The 20282-nt window shown below is 44.0% G+C and overlaps 1 protein-coding gene across 2 annotated transcripts in view; it reads right to left on the bottom strand.

Moving 5' to 3' along the window:
- Nucleotides 1-20282, bottom strand: part of SLC22A23 (solute carrier family 22 member 23) — a 198286-nt gene that overhangs the window by 29035 nt on the left and 148969 nt on the right. For both annotated transcript variants that reach the window (XM_037842557.1, XM_037842558.1), the window contains exon 5: nucleotides 1905-2032. In XM_037842557.1, coding sequence (XP_037698485.1) covers nucleotides 1905-2032 — 128 coding nt within the window. The remainder of the gene's footprint in view (nucleotides 1-1904; nucleotides 2033-20282) is intronic.

Raw genomic sequence — 20282 nt, 5'->3', positions numbered from 1 at the left:
GCCTGCCTAAAAACCTGTGGGCTAGGCAATTCCAAAAGTCCTACCCACCCCCTTCCCCAACCCCAGGCTCTGACTCTCTCCTGACTTGGATTTCCCAAGCATTTGTTTCCCACTGTTAATGGACATCTGTCTCACTCACATGTCACCATGGAGCAAGGTGTCCGCAACCATCTGCCCATCACTCATCACGAACCACCCTCTGTCCCTCTATGCTGCTGTAATCTTCTTTACAGCATTGAACCCTCCTGACGTACTATGTATTTACTTGTTCATTGCCTTTTGCCTCTTGCATGTAAACTCCATAAAAGCAAGGCATTGTCTTTCTAATTCTCTGCCCCTAGAACAGTGCCTGGCATGAAACAGGTGTTTAGTAACTACTTGTTGGATGAATGAATGAGTCAGGGGAAAATGTGGATATCTTCTCTCGGAAAAGAGCCTGTGGATTATTTTCCCAGGCAATTTTATAATAGCAGTGCTATCGACAACAGGATCTGAGCTCAGGGTTGGTCTATCAGTGGTTTTCAGAAAGGTGTCTGTGGACCACTTGCCTCCAAATCTCTTCTAGTGCTTATGAAAAATAGTCCAAATCTAATGGATCCGAATCTGAGTGCAGAAAAGGGCTATAGGAGTCTGGATTTTAACCAACCCCGGTGATTTGAACGGATCCCAAGTTTGCAAGCCCTTGATCTAGCTGGCAGTAACACCCACGCCACATAAGAATTTTATGGGTCTGAACCACAAAACAAAAATACTCCACTTTTCCAATTGTTCAGTTGCCCAACAAATAGGTCGTGGCCATAAATATATATGGTGGCTCTTTGAAGGTCATCCTTAGGGAAAGAGAGGTAGTGAGGGCCAGCTGAACCCCCAAGCTGGGGCTCTGGCAGCATTAAAACCTGGGGGACAGGCCACATGGCATGTCAGGCCTTCCCAAATACTCCCTGGCAGATGAGCCATGCATTAGGCTCATCTCTCACTTCTGGATTTGGACAGGTTACTTGACCAAAGAAACAGCCACCTACAAAGGTAGGATAGAATTAATTCAGTCACACTCTACTGGTTTGTATATATTATGCCCCCCAGAAAAAGCCATGTTCTTTCATGCAATCTTGTGGGGGCAGATATATTAGTGGGGATTAAGTTGGAAAGTTTGGATTAGGTTATTTCCATGGAAATGCACCCTACCCAACTGTGGGTGATAACTCTGACTGGATAATTTCCATGGAGGCATGGCACTGCCCATTCAGTGTGGGCCTTGATTAGTTCACTGGAGCCCTATAAAAGCTCAGACAGAAGGAGTGAGCTTGCTACAGCCAAGAGGGACACTTTGAAGAACACACATGAGCTGAGAGAGCACACATGAGCTGAGAGAGGAGCTGCAGATGAGAGACAGTTTTGAAGACAGCCGTTGAAAGCAGACTCTTGCTCTGGAGAAGCTAAGAGAGGACAAATACCCCAAGTGCAACTAAGAGTGACATTTTTGAGGAACTGCAGCTTAGAGAGGAACATCCTGGGAGAAAGCCATTATGAAACCAGAACTTTGAAGCAGATGCCAGCCACGTGCCTTCCCAGCTAACAGAGGTTTTCCGGACACCATTGGCCATCCTCCAGGGAAGGTACCCTTTGTTGATGGACACTTTATGGCTTTAAGACTGTAACTTTGTAACCAAATAAACACCCTTTTATAAAAGCCAATCCAATTCTGGTGTTTTGCATTCTGGCAGCATTAGCAAACTAGAACATACTCCTAGACTCAGAGTGCTGCTACTGCCCTCTGCAGCCCCCCTGGTTGCAGGAGAATTACATGGCACCAGCAGCTGTAACTGGGGTGGTGAATCCTGGTCTGCTGGCTAAGGCTGGTGCCTCGGCTCTGCTCAGGTGTTTGCCTGCAAATGTGTACTCACCAGGCATCACTCCTTTGATGTCACTCTCGGGGTTCATGCAGTTTTTCTGCGTGAAGTGCAGGATCAGCTTCTTTGCAGACTCAAACTGCTGGGTAGCCATTAACCACCGGAGGGATTCCGGGAATATCCTTCAAAGACAAAAAAGGGAAGCAGTGAATGTCCCCAAACTCTGCAGGGCTGGGGGCCTGCCAGCGCGCAGGCAGATCTAGCTCCGACATAGCCCGCATGCTTAGATAGCTGGTGACTGTGAAGGGACTCACAAGCCCAACCAGATTTAAAATGTGGCAAGTACTGTGTCAAGAAATTGGCATTGAATACTTTGCAAGATAGCTGTGGATTTCTAAGGCACGTGGAAGCAAAATGATAACAATTTGTCATGAAAAACAAATTATTAATAGAAAGATTTTAATTTAAAAAAATCACTCCCAATGCTACTCACTTGGCAATAATTATTTTCAGTTTTTGAACATGTGAAGGCTGAAACCTTCACGGGGCTGATTTACAGAAATATTTTCACTTTACTGTGAACTGCTTCTCCTTGAGAGGATACCAACAAAACAGTGCTTTTCAAGTTTTATTAGCAACAGAAAGCTATTTTTTAGATGAAATCTTATAAAGAGCCCCAAAAGGAAAAAAAGAAAAAAAATAACTGGTGTTCTATTAATATAGATGCATTTTGTAACCTTATGTTTATGACAGTGATTTGTAAGTCAATCAAAGGGAACAACGGAACTGCTTGGAGAAGGGGCAGCAAACTTTTTCTGTAAAGGGCCAGAGAGTAAATATTTTAGACTTTGCAGGCTAAATGGTCTCTGCCGGACTTACTCAACTCTGCTTTGTATCCTGAAACCACTGAAAAATAACACATAAATGAACAGTATGGCTTTATTCCATTGAAAGTTTATTACGAAAACAGGAAGCAGACCGACCTGATTTAGAGTAACAAAAACTGGAAATCAAAGTTGGGGCTGAAACTTGGAGCCTTTTGTTGGCTGCAGCATTCAGTTTATCACTGTTTCATTTTAGTTACATGGTACACAGGATCAAGAACACATGGATTAAAAAGTTGTCATTTGTAATTGACTAATACCTGCCTTGGACTCTCATGGTAGTTTTGAATTAAACTAATCCAGAAGCTTCAAAGAGTATTAGTGGTACATTTTTATTTCAAAGCTACCCACAAACAATACCCAATAACTGCTTTGTTCCCCTCTTACCTATTTGAACAAAAATTGTTTCTACTTGTTTGTTACTGTGTTTTGCAGAAACAGTGGGATAGGTTCCCAGGGAATTTGGAAGTCTGTTAGGGATGATTGGATCTTAATGATAATTCCCTCTGGGAGCCTTGGGGGCTTTTCCAAGAGTTAAAAGCCATCCCCCTGAGCAGCTGCAGCTGAAGTTCAAAAGAAATGAATGCTGCCCCTAGTAAGGCACAGTGGACAGAAGGGTTCAGGTAGAAGTGTCACATGGGATCCCAGATGGGCAGCCACGAAGACATGTTTCAAATTGTAGGCACTGGTTTTTTTTTTTTTTTAAATAATCAAAGTTAATGTTTGTTTTATTGGTCTCCAATTAAAAAAAAATAATTTTGAAGGTAATGCAAACACACAAAAATATCCAGAATATAGCACAGATAGCAAAAACATTTTGCCATGTTTTTATATAGATTCTTTCTTTATAATGAAATAATGGGACACAAATGCCAACCCCCATTATTTAAGTTCTCGTCTCTATTATTGCCTTCTTTTTGATGTATTTGGGTTTACTGTCTTTTTCTAATTTCTTGAGCTGGACACATGGCTCATTAACTTTAATTCTTCTTTTCTAATATGTGCACTTAAGACTTCAAATTTTCCCCTAAGGATCACTTTAGCTATATCTCACAAGTTTTGATATATATTTTTTGCTGTGATTTGATTCTAAATATTGTATGCTCTCCATTAGGACTTTTCCTTGTATATATTCCATGAGTGGGTTTGGAAATGTAAAATATTACCTGTTCTGAGATGGGGGTAGTGGTGAGGTTGCAATTTTGGTTCACTGATTTTTAATTTTATTAAAAACACATTACTGCCTGCAGAATTCTGTATTTGATTATTAAATCAAGCTTGTGTTTTGTGTTGTTCAAAATGACTTTCCCCATTCCAATTTGTCTGCTCAAGTTACCCAGTTCTCAGACAAGCGGGCCAGTCTGCACATTTACAAATAGTTCCGGTACACTTAGCTATTCTCGGAGAATCTTTTTAGAAGGTCTCTCAAAAAAGCCAGGTAATAGGTTCCCCTGGCAGCACAGGTTATTTTGCTGGATGTCCAGGAAGTGTTACAATATGCTATATACAACATGTGCAAGTTTGGGTCTTCTACAAGAGTTTAAAATGATTCATATCAGATATATAGAGAGCTAACTCCAGAGCAGAGAACAGGATTTGAAAACCCAGACCGTCGTGGAACATGGTGTGGGGGTGGAAGAAAAAGGCCTAGGGAAAAAAGGAGGCAGGAGAAGCAGGGGGGGCTTCAGATTCCTTTCCAGACCCCTGGGGCCAGCTTCCCTGGGGAACACCCAGGCTGCAGAACAGTAAACAAACAAAGATGGCATCTAAGTCCCATTTTCCTTTCTCCCAGCAATCTGAAGCCCTCTTCCTCCATTTATGCTAAAGCTTTACCCGTGGAGGGGTGGGAAGCAGCTGGGTGGGGGGTGGGGGGTGGGGAAGCAGCAGTAATGTACTCCCTGACAAATAGCTGCGATTCCCGAATGGGAGGTGAGTGACAGCCCAAGGAAAATACAGAGATGTGTACTGGAGAAGTGCCGTTTGTCTTCAGGATAAAGCCTTGTATCATGCATTAAGCAGGCATTTCTTCTGATACTGAAATTCCATCAAAGTCATTAAAACCCAGCAAGCACAGCCGTCTGCACCTCTTATCAGGACCCAGGAGAGTCCTTGCCCTTGAGGAGTCCCAACTTTTTCCAAGTTTCAGAGCCACAGACAGAGAGGAGGTTTCCATGGGATGCTTGGTGAGCATCAGCAGGTATGGCCACCCCAAGATGCTGTCCTGCTCTCTTATGGGCACTTGCTATTTTAGCACTTGTGTTTGTCACCCCCAAACTGAGTCTAAACACAACTGAGTGTGAATAACTAAAAACTGACAAAAGTAAACAACCTTATGAGAAATGACTATGAGTAAGTGTCTCCCTAGAGAATCTCTGGGGCTCGCAGAGCTTGTAGAAAAGTCTTCAAGGATTGTACCATGAAAAAATGCATGGCGTGACTAGATTTTGAGAAGTGGGCGTGTGCCTTTTTTGGAGGCACCAAGTTATTTTTTTCTAATATGTGCTGAGTGTTATTGCTACACAGTGAATTAGATACAACTCTGACCTCAAGCAACTTAAGAGTCTTGCAGAAGGACCTCTGTAAGTAACGACTGTTAAGTGATGCACCTGGACCCAAGAAAGAACCTCTCACAACAAGCCGAAACTTAACTTAGCTACTGTTTCTTGTGAGCCATCGGCTCTCCCAGAACCCAAAACCCAAGGCCAACAAGCACAGTCCGCCAGCTCCAATTTAGTTTGTGTGTCCTGGCTCCTCTGGCTTGGCGTTGGCCAAATAAAGATAATTTCTTGACACAGTCAGTGGAGTCTTTATACTGCTCACTTCCTGGCTGGTGTAAAAGCCTGTCTATATAAACCCTGCCCTTTCCCACCACTCTTTGGCGCTCTCTTCTACTTTCTGGATGGAATGCTGCCCAATTCGTGAATTGCTCAGTAAAGCTGTGAGATCCTAATTTTTGTGCTGTTAAAACACTTTTTCTTTTATCACTAAATAGATAAGCACATTAAGTCAATAAAAACACACAGATACACATTATAGATTGAAAAGTGATTTAGACAAAAGCCTGCGCAGTGCGGAATCCAGTGGGAGCCCGAGGGGAGGCTGTGGGCAGGTCCAAGGAGGGGACTCTAGGGGCTGGGCAGAAAAGACTTTGTAGAGGTGACAACTCCGCTTGGGCTGTCTTGGATGGTGCGTAGGTGCTGGCCAGGCACGGTGTGCTGTGGGGTATGTGCAGGGACAGGACCTGGAGAAAAGGCACAGAGACTTGACAGCCTGGGGTGTTTGGTGAGCTGCAAGTACTGTGGTAAAACCAGAAGGCTGGGCTTGATATGAGACAAGATGGGGAGAAGACAGAGAGGATCAGGGCTCAAGGAAGGTCTGGGGTATTACAGAATCTCATGAGCAGAGTGAACCAAAGTACAGAAACAAAACTCTCCCAGGAGATCTCAGCCCACGTGGGCAGATCCCCCCATAGCCACAGGACTCGGCATCTAATGGCAATGGTTACTGTGAACCGTTTTACACGTGACTTCATTTTACACTTGCCAGGCTCCGTTCTAAGCATATCCTGGGGATTTATTTCTTTCAAGTCCATCATGTGGAAGTGCTATCTTTATCCCCATTTTAGAGGCAGGAAAACTCAGGCAGAGAAAGTTAGAGCACATTGGCTTAGCCTGCACAAATGGCAGAGCTGGGATTTGCACCCACACAGCCTGCCTCGAGAGCCCACCTTCTTAGCCTTGGTGGACATGGCAAAGGAACAAGCCAAATGCACCTAGGTGGTGCTCATGGGACTGAAGATTGGGAAAATGGTTCTAGCTACGCTTTCTCAGACATTCCAGGAGCCCACAGGCTCCCACGGCGCATAAATCCTGAATTTTTACGATACTCTCTGTGCATTTACATTTGCTGCAAAGTCATAAAGCGCTTGTTGGACCGTCAGCCTAGGGAGAGTCCACAGATGGTGGTTTTCGTTCAGCTAATGTGCATTGTGGCCCCATTATGGACATCTAATGAAATCGTTGCTGACAAGTACACGATGTAATAATACTATGCAAATTCAAAAGCAAGTCAGCAGGCCCAGGGCTGGAGCAAAACATAGCTGAATATCAGAGAACTCAGATAATTTCCAAAGAAAATAAAAGCATGGGAGGCAGGTGGAGGCCACGTCTACTCAGTGGACCCTCGCAGGTGGATATTAAAGGGTTACTATGAGGATAACGTCACACAAGCCAAAGGGGTTCCCTGGCAGAGCTCTTCAGAGTTGGCTGCAAGAAGTGGGCTGTGGCTGGGGTGGCAGTGTTTTTGCTGCTTTAAAAAAAAAAAAAATCTTTGTCGTTGGCTGTTAACATAACACATCTCAGAGGCATGAGGAGGGGAGCAGGCCAGGGGTTTTGTGATACAGAAAAAGGAAGGAAGTTTGCTTCCTCCCACACAGGAGTGGGACAAGAAGTCCCAAAGGCTGGAGATTTTCAGGCTGGGAAAATCTAAAGGATCTTGAAGTCCACACCTGATAAGTGAAGGCTGGAAGTAGAGTGTTCAGCGAGCCTCTGGGGCCTCTGAGAAGGAAGGATGCGGGAACAAATTAGTCTCCACTGGTCCTTCTAAAGTGCTCAGCCCTGTGCAAGCAGAGCTGTTCTGGGCTCAGGCTCGGGCACTTACACCGAGCAGAGGGTTCAAAGCCAGACTTTCCGGGACCAGATGAAGCAGGCAGTGTGAATCCCACTCTATTCTACCCCAGAAAGGGCAGAGAAACATTCCGGCTCTCTGCCACCGGCCAGGCCTTCCACCGAACATGCTCAGCATCACTGAACATCGTGCAGATACAGCCAAGGAGGGTGGCAGGAAGATTTAGCCTCTCGTTTGTTTAGAATGCTTGCTAATTTGGATGAGCTCAGGAACAGATGTTTTCTGATGGCCTGTGAGCAGGCTGAGCAGATGGCACCTCAAAGCGCCATGCCCTGCTGGCAGGGGCCGGAGGTAACCTTTTATTAACCAGCCCGGGCGGGGGGCACACATCCCATGTGTCCTTGGCGGCACTCGCGGGCACTCACAGCCCCAGGGTCTCCAGGGCATCTCACTGTTCACTCTTCCACCCAGCTCACCCCACCTTCCCCACTGGAGAGGAACCTCCCGTCCCCAGGCAAGTGACAGAGTGACCCCGGGGATGTCTCGGAATTATGGCTCAGGGCAGAGTTTCATCCCAGTCATGTTGGTTAGAAGCTCCACAATCCCTTCTTCACAAATCCAGAATCCAGGAAGTTCTAACTGAAGAGACAGCAACAATTAAATGCCATACATGACCCTGCATGGGATCTAGTGCTGAAGAGAAGACTGAAAAAGACAGTCCTGGGAAAGATGAAAAAATTGGAATACAGACTGTAAGCCTTCCATCAATGTTAGAGTTCTTGAACTTGATCTTGATAACTGCACGTAAGGTGGTTACATAAGTGAATATCCTTGTTCCTGGGAAATGTAGATAGAAGATTACATGTTCAGGGAGCATGATGGATCCAAACTATTCTCAAGTGTTCAGAAAATAGATGGATAATAGATACATAGATGATAGAATGATATGGCAGATATGGCAAAATATTAAAATTGGAGGATTTGGGTTTCTGGGGGGTGGGGGTAGGTATGTCAGAGTTCTCTGTGTGGATGTTGTTATTATTCTTTCTAAGTGTCCTGTAACCAAAATTATTTCAAAATACAAAGTTTGAAGGAAAAAAATGAATCCCCAAATATCCTTTTGGTTGAACCTGACCTAATGGCTGAGATGGCGTTTAGACTTTAGTCATCCCATGCAAGGAACTATGCACATATTTCACCGCGAAGCATCCCTGTACTTGACTGTAGAGCCTTGCGCAGACCCTAAGAGTGTTTAGTAAGACTCAGTATTTCACACAGGTACTACCTTTCTGAAGCCTCCAAATTTCCAGATGCCAAAACCCACCTGGCCCCGAGGGCTCTGGGTAAGGGATGGCGGTGCTGTACATGGGGGGAACTAGCGTTTGCTGAGCGTCCACGTGGCGCCGAGGGGCCCCCAGGCACTTCCGGGGGCTCAGCTGCCCACCAACAGGCTGGGGAAGGTGTTAGCAGCCGAGGAAACTGGGTTTGGTTATGAAGTTAGGTTTTAATAAAACCTAGATGAAGCCATTCTCTACTTTAGAAACTAAAATACTACAGAGAAAATGAAAGTCCTCTTCAACCTCCAACTCCTCCCTCTTCCCTCCCTTTGCTGGGAGGTAGCCCCTTACCAGTTTGGTGTGAATCTTTCCAAATCCTGGGTAGTCATATATACATGTCTATGTATGTGTGTGTATAAATGTGTGTGTGTGTGTATATATATGTATATGTACAGGGGTGTCCTTCACTATATCACAGTGTCTCCACATTACAGTGAAAAATGCATTTTACTCTAAAAATCCCCTGTCTTCTAGACTGGCCCAGATCTGTGCTCCTGGCAGCCCACACAGTTGGCCCCAGTGATGGGCACAATGGCTTCTATCCTGAGGTTCTGGAATCTATCCACATCAATTTCCTCTTTTTTTTTTTTTTTTTTTTTGCTGAGGATGCTAACATAAGGGACTCAATGCAGTGGGAGATAAAACCACTGCCTGTATCTACTGGTCACTCACCCTGGGGCTATGACTATGCCCCCCAGAAGCCAGAAATTAAAATGAAGAGGCCTCTGATGGAATAACATGGAGGTTACAAAGTCTATTCACTGACAACACAGGCCTTATTCAAGGAGGAGCCTTTTAGGTTCTTACACGGACAATTGAATTCTAGGTTAGAAGATCCCAAGCCACAAATTAGAATTGGGAAGAGGTGGAGAGTAGAGGATGGGCTCCCCAGCAGCTACAAGACTTGGAAGCTGACCACCAGACAGGGGTAGACGACAGAACCATGCAGAGCCTCGACAGATGGAGAGGCACAGCTGTGCATGCCCATTCCAGGTGTGTGCACAGGTGCTCACGCCCATTCCAGGTGTATGCAGTGCTCATGCCCAGTCCAGGTGGGTGCATAGGTGCTCAAGCCCATTCTAGTGGGTGCACAGGTGCTCACACCCATTCCAGGTGGGTGCACAGGTGCTCAAGCCCATTCCAGCTGGGGCATAGAGATCATGCCCAGTCCAGGTGGGTGCACAGGTGCTCACACTTAGTCCAGATGGATGCACAGGTGTTCAAGCCCATTCTGGTGAGTTCACAGAGCTCACATCCACTCCAGGTGGGCACAGGTGCTCATGCCCATTCCAGTGGGCACACAGTTGCTCATGCCCATTTGAGGTGGGTACACAAGTGTTCACACCCATTCCAGGTGGGTACACAGGTGCTCAAGCCCATTCCAGTGGGTGCACAGTGCTCACATCCATTCCAGGTGGGTGCACAGGTGCTCAAGCCCATTCCAGTGGGTGCACAGTGCTCATGTCCATTCCAGGTGGGTGCACAGGTGCTCAAGCCCATTCTAGTGGGTGCACAGTGCTCATACCCAGTCCAGGTGGGTACACAGGTATTCATGCCCATTCTAGGCTGGTGCACAGGTGCTCGCTTCCATTTCACATGACAACCTCTGAAGGTGTCACACTCTATAGCAAAGGAGTAACTGAGGTCCATGAAGATGACTGAATTTCAGAGCCAGAGGGTCCTTGGATCTGTACTCGCTCCTGGCCCCTCACTGCACTAGGATGGGCAGAGCCCTTTGCAGCTTCAATGGGTAGATGCTAATGGAAGAGTCAGCCCATGAACTTGGCTTCTCAGCATCCCAGACCAGTGTACTTTTCTCTACCTCCTACCATTTACAGTGTTATGTAAAAAGCAGGAAGAAGATATTTTAGAAAGATGTCCTCCCAAAATAGCTATGATAAAGTATGGCTTCTTAAAGAATTGTATGCAAAATTTATTTAGGCAGTACTCTTTTCTCAATGATATCACATAAATGGTGTTCCTGTCAAGACAGGTAATTCCCCTTATGCTCTCTTAATTAATATCACTCATCTACGTTCTTCAAAGGTGAGTGTGAGTATGCAATTAAAACAAGGCCAGGGATATCTGTTTCTACTCTTCAGCACTGCGTGGATTCAGACAGTGATAATGAATGATTTGAGAGGAAAGCATGGCATTGGGTCCACATTCCCAGCTTTGTCCTCTTTCCTATTTCCCTGCTATTTGGCAACATCTCAACCCACCTGATTGACATTTCATTGATCCATTTTACATCTTAGTCCCTGTAACTTGTATAATTACTAAGTAGAATCAGTAACTAAAACTTGCTACTGTGATCCTTTCATGACACTATGAGGATGACAATTTTTCATGACACTATGAGGATGACAATTTTTCCTCGACATTTAAAAATAAAAGCAAGAAAGTATTCCATCTAGCCGCCTGGAGACTGACAGAGACAAGTTATACATCTTGCCTGCCTTCTTGCTAATTCATTTAACGCCACTTCGATGAAATGCCAAATTGGCATTCTTTACACAAGCGTGTCTATCCTCTTGATATTACTGCACTGGCACATTTACTCCGAAAGAAAATACAAAGGAAATAAGAGCAACTGTTGATGTTTTATTAATTTTACCCTCAAGGTGTTCTGTTTTCTTTTTCCCCAAAGTGTTTGGTGTCAGGTGACCCACTGTCAACAGGTGTACCTCCCCTCTGTGATTCACCACGATGTCACTCAGGGGTTAGACATTCACTGAGCCCCATCAATGGGCCAGGGGCGGTGGGGGTTTGAGTGGGTGCAGCTTTGGGATTAATCACCCACAGTGTCTTGATTTCAAGAAACCATCTAGCTGGGGAGAAAACCACGTAAATTAATAAATGCCCCAGAGGGTAAGAGTTTCTGTCAGGTAGGCGTAGCCAACGTACAGAGTGAAGAACACCAAGTGGGGTTTGGGGAAATAAAGCCATGAAAACCTTTGTAGAGATGAGGTTTCCCCGAATGTGCATATAAAAAAAGGGTTAAAATGCATCAAGGGAGCTTCTAATGTAAAGAGGTGATTCTAGCTGTTGTACACTTTGGGATATTATTAAGTATTGAAGTGTTCTGGAATTCTGAAAAGATTCTCAAAATAAAAATTATTTAAATACCTATTGGAAGAGAGTACTTTAATTTCTCATCCAAAGCTTTTGAAAAGATATAGGCTTGGTTCCAATAACAAAGCTTTCACTTGAATTAAAAAAAACCAAAAACCTTTTGTTTTGTTCAATATATATAAAAAATAAGGGACCAGGATTTTTGAGGTTTCCAGTGGAGCAGTGACTAAAAATTAACTTAGGAGATGGAAGAAGATGGTGGCAAAGAGAGGAGTGGAAATTAGTGACTCCCACTGGAGCAACTAATAAATAACCAGGAACAACTAGTAAATGATCTGGAATAAATGCTGGGGGACAACTGTGACTGTCCACACATCGTACACCAACCTGGATTGGGAGGAATGCCTGAGATCACAGCCTGGAATCTGTGAGTAGAAACTGCAGACCCTAGCTGGGAGACCCCTCCCCCCACAGCAGCCTGAATTGCAAAGCCTTGCTGTGATACAGAGCAGCATTCTCTGAACAAATGAATATACCTCTGTCCAGTTCCAACTGGGGTTTAAACTGGCAAATGTGGACAGCTCAGTGCAAGCTACAAATCCCCAATGAGCAGAGGCTTTCAGTGATGACTGACCTTGAAGAGCCAGGGGACTTCTCTGTCCCAGGAGGGGGAGCCCAGAGGACCAGATGCTGTCTCTGGCTGACGAGTGAAACTGGGGGCCATGAACTGGCCCTGAAAGGGGGTTTTCTGTCCCTTTTTCTCTCTCTCAACCTGAGCAGCTCAGTGGAGAAAGCCTCAGCCATTTTCAGTTCGCAGCGCTCTGACCCAGACACGGGTGGAGACAGCAGTCAGAGAAACAAAGAATCTATTTAAATGCAGATGATAAGTCCCTAGTTAAGTCCTAGACAACTCCTAGGGGATGTATCTTCCCTAACAGGAAGGAGGAGGTGCCCAACTCTACTACCCACCTTCCATTCAGAACCAGGCCCCAGAGCCTGGGGGAAAAACAGCCAAAATAGGAACTAAGGGGACCATACCTCCTTACACCAGTCAGGAGTGACAGGCTGACAGGCGCCACATGCTGGGCAGGTTAGGAAAAGCACAGTGGCAAGGAGCCTCACAGGGTGTGTCAGTCTTCTAAGACACAAACCTCAGGGAAACCTGATATTGAAAATTGCTCCCTTCTGGAACCTGAGCCCATTCTGGTCTGGGAAAACCTGATTGGGGTAACCAAGGAAACCAGAAGCCTAGACAACAGAAAACTACAACCTACACTAAGAAAAATGAAGTTATGGCCCAGTCAAAGGAACAAACTTACCCTTCAACTGAGATACAGAAATTGAAACAACTAATGCTAAATCAATTCAAAAAGTTTAGGGAAGATATGGCAAAAGAGATGAAGCATATAATGAAATCACTGGGCATACATAAGGTAGAAAACGAAAGTTCGAAAAAAAAAAAAAAACCTGGCAGAATCTATGGAAATGAAAAGCACAACATGAGATGAAAGACACAATGGAGACATATAACAGCAGATCTCAAGAGGCAGAAGAAAACACTCAGGAACTGGAGAACAAAACACCTGAAATCCTACACACAAAAGAACACATAGAGAAAAGAATGGAAAAATATGAGCAATGTCTCAGGGAATTGAATGACAACATGAAAAGCAAGAATATTCGTGTCATGGGTGTCCCAGAAAGAGAAGAGAAGGGAAAAGGGGCAGAAGCAATAACAGAGGAGATAATCAATGAAAATTTCCCATCTCTTATGAAAGACATAAAATTACAGATCCAAGAAGTGCACCGTACCCCAGACAGATTAGATCTGAATAGGCCTACGCCAAGACACTTAATAATCAGATTATCAAACATCAAAGACAAAGAAAGAATCCTGAAAGCAGCAAGAGAAAAATGATCCATCACATACAAAGGAAGCTTGATAGGACTAGGTGTGGATTTCTCAGTAGAAACCACTGAGGCAAAAGGAAGTAGTGTGATAAACAGACAATGATAGAGTTTGTGAACAAGAGATCTGTTCTACAGGAAACACTAAAGGAAGCACTGCAGGCAGAAAGGAAAAGACAGAAGTGAGAGGTTTGGAAAACAATTTTGGGTGATGGTAGAACAGCAATGTAAGTACACTGAAAAAAGATGACTGTGAGATGGTGAAAGAGGAAGGTTAGGAGCATGTAGGACACCAGAAGGAAAGAGAAAAGATAAAAACTGAGACTGTATAACTCAGTGAAACTTAGAGTGCTCAATAATTGTGATAAAATGTACAAATATATTTTTTCATGAGGGAGAACAAATGAATGTCAACCTTGCAAGGTGTTAAAAATAGGGAGGTATTGGGAGAAAAATACAATGAATGCAAACTAGAGACTATAATTAACAGAAACATTGTATTATGCTTCCTTTAAAGTAACAAAAGCAATATACCAAAGCTAAATGCATATAAGAGGGGGACATAAGGGAGGGGTATGGGACTCTTGGCATTGGTGATGTTGTCTGACTCTTTATTCTACTTCAGTTTAATGCTATCTTTACTTTTGTTGCTAGTTTTTTTTTTTTCTTTTGTCTCTCTACCTTCTTTGACTCTTCCTCCTTCTTTGTGGAAGAAATGGAGATGTCCTTATGTAGATAGTGGTGATAGTGGTAAATACATAAATATGTGATTATACAGGGAACCATCGATTGCTTACTTAGGATGGAATGTATGGTGTGTGAACAAAAGTATCTTAAAAAAATAAATTGGGTGATGGAGAAACCTTAGGGCACTATATTGAGTGAAATAAGTCAGACACATAAGGACAAATATTGCAGGGTCTCGCGGATATGAACTAATTAATATGTAAACTCATAGACATGAAATATAAGTTACCAGGATGTAGAATGAGGCCAAAGAATGGGGAGCAGTTGCTTATTATGAGCAGAATGTTCAACTAGGGTGAACTTAAACGTTTGGAAATGGACAGAGATCACATTGTGAGAATAACTAACAGTGCTGAATGGTGCGTGAATGTGGTGGAAAGAGGAAGTCACGTATGTCACCAGAAGGAAAGTTGGAGGTTAAAGGATGGGAATGTATAAAAGTGAACCTTGTGGTGGGCAATGTCCGTGATTAACTGTACAAATATTAGAAATCTCTTTCCTGAACCAGAACAAATGTATGTTTATTAGCAAATGAAGTTAATAATAGAGGGGCATATAGGGAAAAAAATATACCCATTGCAAACTATATACTACAATTAGTAGTTGTGCCGGTTCGAATGTATTATGTCCCCCAGAAAAAGCCATATTCTTTGATGCAGTCCTGTGGGGCAGACCTTTTGGTGCTGATTAGATTTGCATGGAAATGTGCCCCACCCAGCTGCAGGTGTTAACTCTGATGAAATATTTCCATGGAGGCGTGGCCCCACCCATTTAGGGTGGGCCTTGATCACTGGAGCCATATAAATGAGCTGATGGGCAGAGGGAACTTGGTGCAGCTGTGAGTGATGTTTTGAAGAGGAGCTACACTGAAGAGGGACACTGAAGAATGCCCAGAAGCTGAGAGAGGAACTGCAGTTTGATGACAGCTGTTGGAAGCAGACTCTTGCTCTGGAGAAGCTAAGAGAGGACAAACACCCCAAGTGCAACTAAGAGTGGTATTTTTGAGGAACTGCAGCCTAGAGAGGAACGTCCTGGGAGAAAGCCATTTTGAAACCAGAACTCTGGAGCAGATGCCAGCCATGTGCCTTCCCAGCTAACAGAGGTTTTCCGGACACCATTGGCCATCCTCCAGTGAAGGTACCCGATTGCTGATGTGTTACCTTGGACACTTTATAGCCTTAAGACTGTAACTGTGTAACCACATAAACCCCCTTTTATAAAAGTCGATCCATCTCTGGTGTTTTGCATTCCGGCAGCATTAGCAAACTAGAACAGTAGTATTACAACGTTCTTTCATCAACAGTAACAAACTACTATACCAATACTATGAGTAAATAATGGAGGGGGGTGGTTAGGGGTATGGGAGGATTTGAGTTTCCTTTTTTTTTGTCTTTATTTCTTTTCTGGAGTAATGAAAATGTTCTAAAAATTGAAAAAAATTAGTTGTAGTGATGGATGCACAGCTGTATGATGGTACCGAGGGCAACAGATTGTACACTTTGGATCTTTGGATAATTGTATGGTATGTGAACAATCTCAATAAAAAAATGCAAAAAAATTTTTAAAAAATTAAAAAAATAAGGTAAGTAGCTTCAGTTCAGGGCATAGTGAATGAAGATGAATTTGTACTTTTCTAAATCAATTTCAGTTCCTGATATTGGTGGAACTCAGTAAGTTAGGGAGAAGACATGAGTACTATGAACTTGAATAAAGGTTGGCTCTTAAGATGGTTAAATCCTAAGGTTTAAAGCAAATGGACCCCTCCACCAAATCTCTTTGTAGAACCAGGAAATCTTTAATAATTCAAATGACCACCCCACCAATTTATCTGACATGTAAGCTCAGAACTTTGGGTCTCTATTTTTTTTTTTAAATGATACACACCTAGGTTCCAAATTCTTCCAGAAAAGAAAAATTATGGAGGGAAAATTTCAGGGTTTATTTTACCAGTTTTGTGACCTTGGGCAACTCACTCAATTCTTCAAGGCCTCAGTTTTCCCGCAACTATAGAACCTGGGGTGGGGTGGGGTGGGGTGGGGGTTGGTGCTGGAATGACATCCGAGGCCTTGCCCAGCTCTAACATTCTCTCTCCAGATTTATTACAAGGGACTATGGTAATTGTCAGTGTCCTCTGAAAGTGGAAAAAGTTGCTGATCATGGTGATACATTGAACAATTGTTCTTACGCTGCTTTAAGTCTTTGCCAGGTGGAATAAGGTATTAGTAAACTAATTTATCCACATAAACAAACATCCAGGAGCAAAAGACTGGAAGGTACAGAGGACATTCAAAATTATAACGCTATAGAAGATAGATGCATAGATGATGGATAGATAGTAGATAGATACAGATGGACAGACAGATGGATAGAATGATAAAGCAAATGTGGCAAAAAGCTAAAAGTGGATCTTGGTATCTGGGGGTGGGGGTAGGTTGGAGTTCTCTGTAAGGGTCTTGTATTATTTGTGCAACTGGCCTGTAAGTTTGAAATTATTTCCAAATTAAAAGTTTAAAGAAAAGAATATAATGCTGTAGAAGGAACTTGGCATCCTTGCAAGCCCATAAAAAAAGCATGTGACGTGAAAAACAATTTGAAAAACTAAGTGGGCAGAAGGAACAAAGGGTTTATACGTTGCTTCACCTTCTAATTGGTATTGGGTTGGTGGCCTCTAGGGTCTGTCCGATCGACCTCCCCAGAGAGCCGCCTCTCCCTGCTTGCTGGGCCAGTCTGGCTTCCAGGTAGGATGGTAAATGGGGACCCCATTGCCACAAACCCACGGCCCGTTCATCAGGGTGGCCTTATGGCCGGTTCCAGTCAGACTCCAACATAAACGAATAATAGCTTAACAGCCTGTTGTCAAACTCCTCGTTGCCTGCCCAGGACCACCGCTGCTTTGGGGCTGAACTTTTGCTTTGCCAGAGTCCCTGCAGAGACCAGTTCCCTTGGTCTGACTCCCTTTACCCACTACGTGGACATCTGCCAGCCGCCTGGGGACAATCACGCAGCAGCTGGTGATCGGCTCCTGGCACCAGCTCGCCAAATATCCACGCCCTGCTTCCTGCCAGCTGCCAACAGCCCAACTCCCCCCACCCCATCCACAGCCTGCCTGCATGGGGGTCAGCCTGCTTCAAGGCTACAGGGATCCTTGAGTTGGCCTTAAGCAAAGCCCTGCCTCCTCAGGCTGGGGCAGGGAAGGGAAACGGAATCTCGGAGCACGTCCTAGGCATGGGACAGTAATGGACAACAGCACTGGTGATAAGAACACTAACCTGCAGAGCAGAGGCTAAATATTCTTTCAAAGGCCATCAAAGTCTAAGGACAACACTTTCCCACCTTCACAGGCTTCTCTCCACTGCTACTTGGGAGCAGTTTTGTTGACCATGGTGGTTCATAATATTTTATATAATAATCTCTGCACACTCAGAAATTAAAAATGGGGCAGCCTCTTGCCTGAGGACTCCCTAAAATTCTATGCCATCAGCAAGTTCCAAAACATGGACCTAGAGGATATCCCAACTCCACGTTTCATTGCTCATTCAGTTTTTACGATTGAAATGTGGGCTATCATTTTTATTTATGCGTGTCTTTTGTTGGTGTTACCTAGTCTTTCCTTACTCTAGACAATTTGCAGACAAGTAGGATTTGATTTAAAAAACTGGGGGGCTTTTAGTTTCTTGTAAGTCTCCTACAATTATCTGGTAACCTATAAAAACAATTCTTCCATGTTCATTTGCATTCCCAGAGGCTGCCCACTCTTGATTATTCAACTCTTCCCTTTGAGGAGAACATTTTCCTGGGTGACTGAACTATGAGCACAATGAATCCATTTCCTCTCCTCGTGTACAGGGAATCCCACAACCCTTATTTTGCTTGTAATAGATTCTCTTTACACAATGTGGTATTTTGACCACCTTTGATGGAAGCATGCATTGCATCCTGCAAGTGTGCTGGGGTGGAGACAAAAGAAAAAAAAAAAAAATACTGGGAACCAATGGATTAGAGCCTGTAACTAAAAAAAAAAAAAAAAAAAGATCTTTAAAAATGATCTCAGTGATGATATAAAACAAAATCAATCTGTCCACTTCACCAATATTTATTGGGGTAGATACTGATGCCCTGTGGCTTTAAGAAGTGTTTTGTAAATATTAAACACCACACTAAATAAATAAAAGACATTAAAAAGAAAACTGCCTCTTGGCCCAAAGTGTGGCTATATCTGTAGCACAAGCCATCCTAGGTGTGTCCAGGGGTGTCCCCAGTTTGTCCCGAGTCCTGGGCTGCCCTCCCTACGGGACAGAAGCATCACGCTGCAGCTGACGTAGAGAGGAGCTGGCCCCGTTGCCAGCAAGGGGATCCTAAGGAAATCGCTGAGTCTCCCCGTGCCTTGGTCTCTTTATCTGTCCTGGGGGCTGTCCTCTTACCCACTCCACGGGGATATTGGCAGGTTAAAATTGGGAAGTGATGGGAAGTACCAAACACTGCATCACCCAGGGCAAACCTCCATACATGTTAAAAATTAAGTGTTCTGGCCAAAATATTTCTACTAATATTTAAAAGCATCAAAAAGGAGGACTATTTCCATATCAAAACTCCTAGTATTATTTTTTTCAGTGGACATATATCTAACCTGGGGCCATTCAGATGTTTTGAAATGACTCTTTTCCTTGAAATTAAAAAAAAAATTAAAAACCCATCTCACAGGTACATTTTTCCTAAGGGTTTTTGCACTCTCAACCTCTTCCTTTTTTTTCCCTCTCCCACCCAGTGAGTTCTTCACAACAGCATGCAATAATTTCTTCCATTTCAAGGTTTTATCTTTCATCCAGGGAGTTGATACTATGACTTCTTCTCCAATGTTATCGCTCAATCTTGCTCTAATTTACTATTTTCCATCCAGTTTATCGTCATCGTCTTATTGCTTTCCCAGATGCTTTCTACAACCACACCGACTGCCAGCAGCATTTTTCTTTCATCAGAATTAAATCCCGATGTAACACAGTATAGTCAAAAATTTACCATCTGCATGCATCCCAACCGTATCTGCCATTCTCTCTCAAAGCCGTTCTCTCAAAACACACCTGTTAGGCTAGTCCACAGTGAGGATCCGGCCTGATAAAGGAGATGATGAGAGTGTGGGAGGAGAGTGCAAGAAAGCTGAACCCAGGAGGGACTCACTGGAAAGCAAAATCCACAACGGCTGCCCAGCTGCCCAAAGGGGGTCGGAAAGCAAGTCAGATGCGGGAAACCTTTCCTTCCCCTTACCTGGGGCCATAATTCAGGACGCAAAGATGCAATGATATGTAAACATGCACGCACGATCCTGTATCTATAGTGCAGAATAAAATGGCCAGATTAGGACCAAGAATTTTTTTTCACATTCTTTCATCAATCTCAGCTGCCTGGGATGATAAAGTCAAGGTGGTTCTCCACAGCGAAAAGGGACTGACGTGTCACTGCACACCTCAGGGACAGCATCCGCTTAACTTCCCAACAGAATGGTGAAACTGCGTTGATTTATCAGTGCACTTCCTACACGACTTCGGGGTATATCCTTTGGCACCTCCTTAAGGACAAAGTGTGTAATGCAAGATGTTAATAATGGGGTAGGGTGGGGCAGGGGGGTCAAGGGAACAGTTTTCTGCATGATTTTTCTGTAAACCTACAACTTCTCTAATAATAATAATAACAAATAGGGTCAGGAACTATATTGCACAGGCAGGATGTTGGCTTTTTCTCCTACGACAGGTAGCCACAGCAGAACCATCTGGGGTGGCTTCTTGAAACACAGACTGCTGAGCCCTACCCTCAGACATCCTGGTGGGGCAGGACTGGGCTGGGGCCTGGGAATGTGCATT

The sequence above is a fragment of the Choloepus didactylus genome, chromosome 7, assembly GCF_015220235.1.
Source record: "Choloepus didactylus isolate mChoDid1 chromosome 7, mChoDid1.pri, whole genome shotgun sequence".
In the NCBI taxonomy this organism is placed as follows: domain Eukaryota; kingdom Metazoa; phylum Chordata; class Mammalia; order Pilosa; family Megalonychidae; genus Choloepus; species Choloepus didactylus.
The sequence above is the reverse complement of the archived record's forward strand: the minus strand, read 5'-3'. Positions and strand labels throughout refer to the sequence as shown.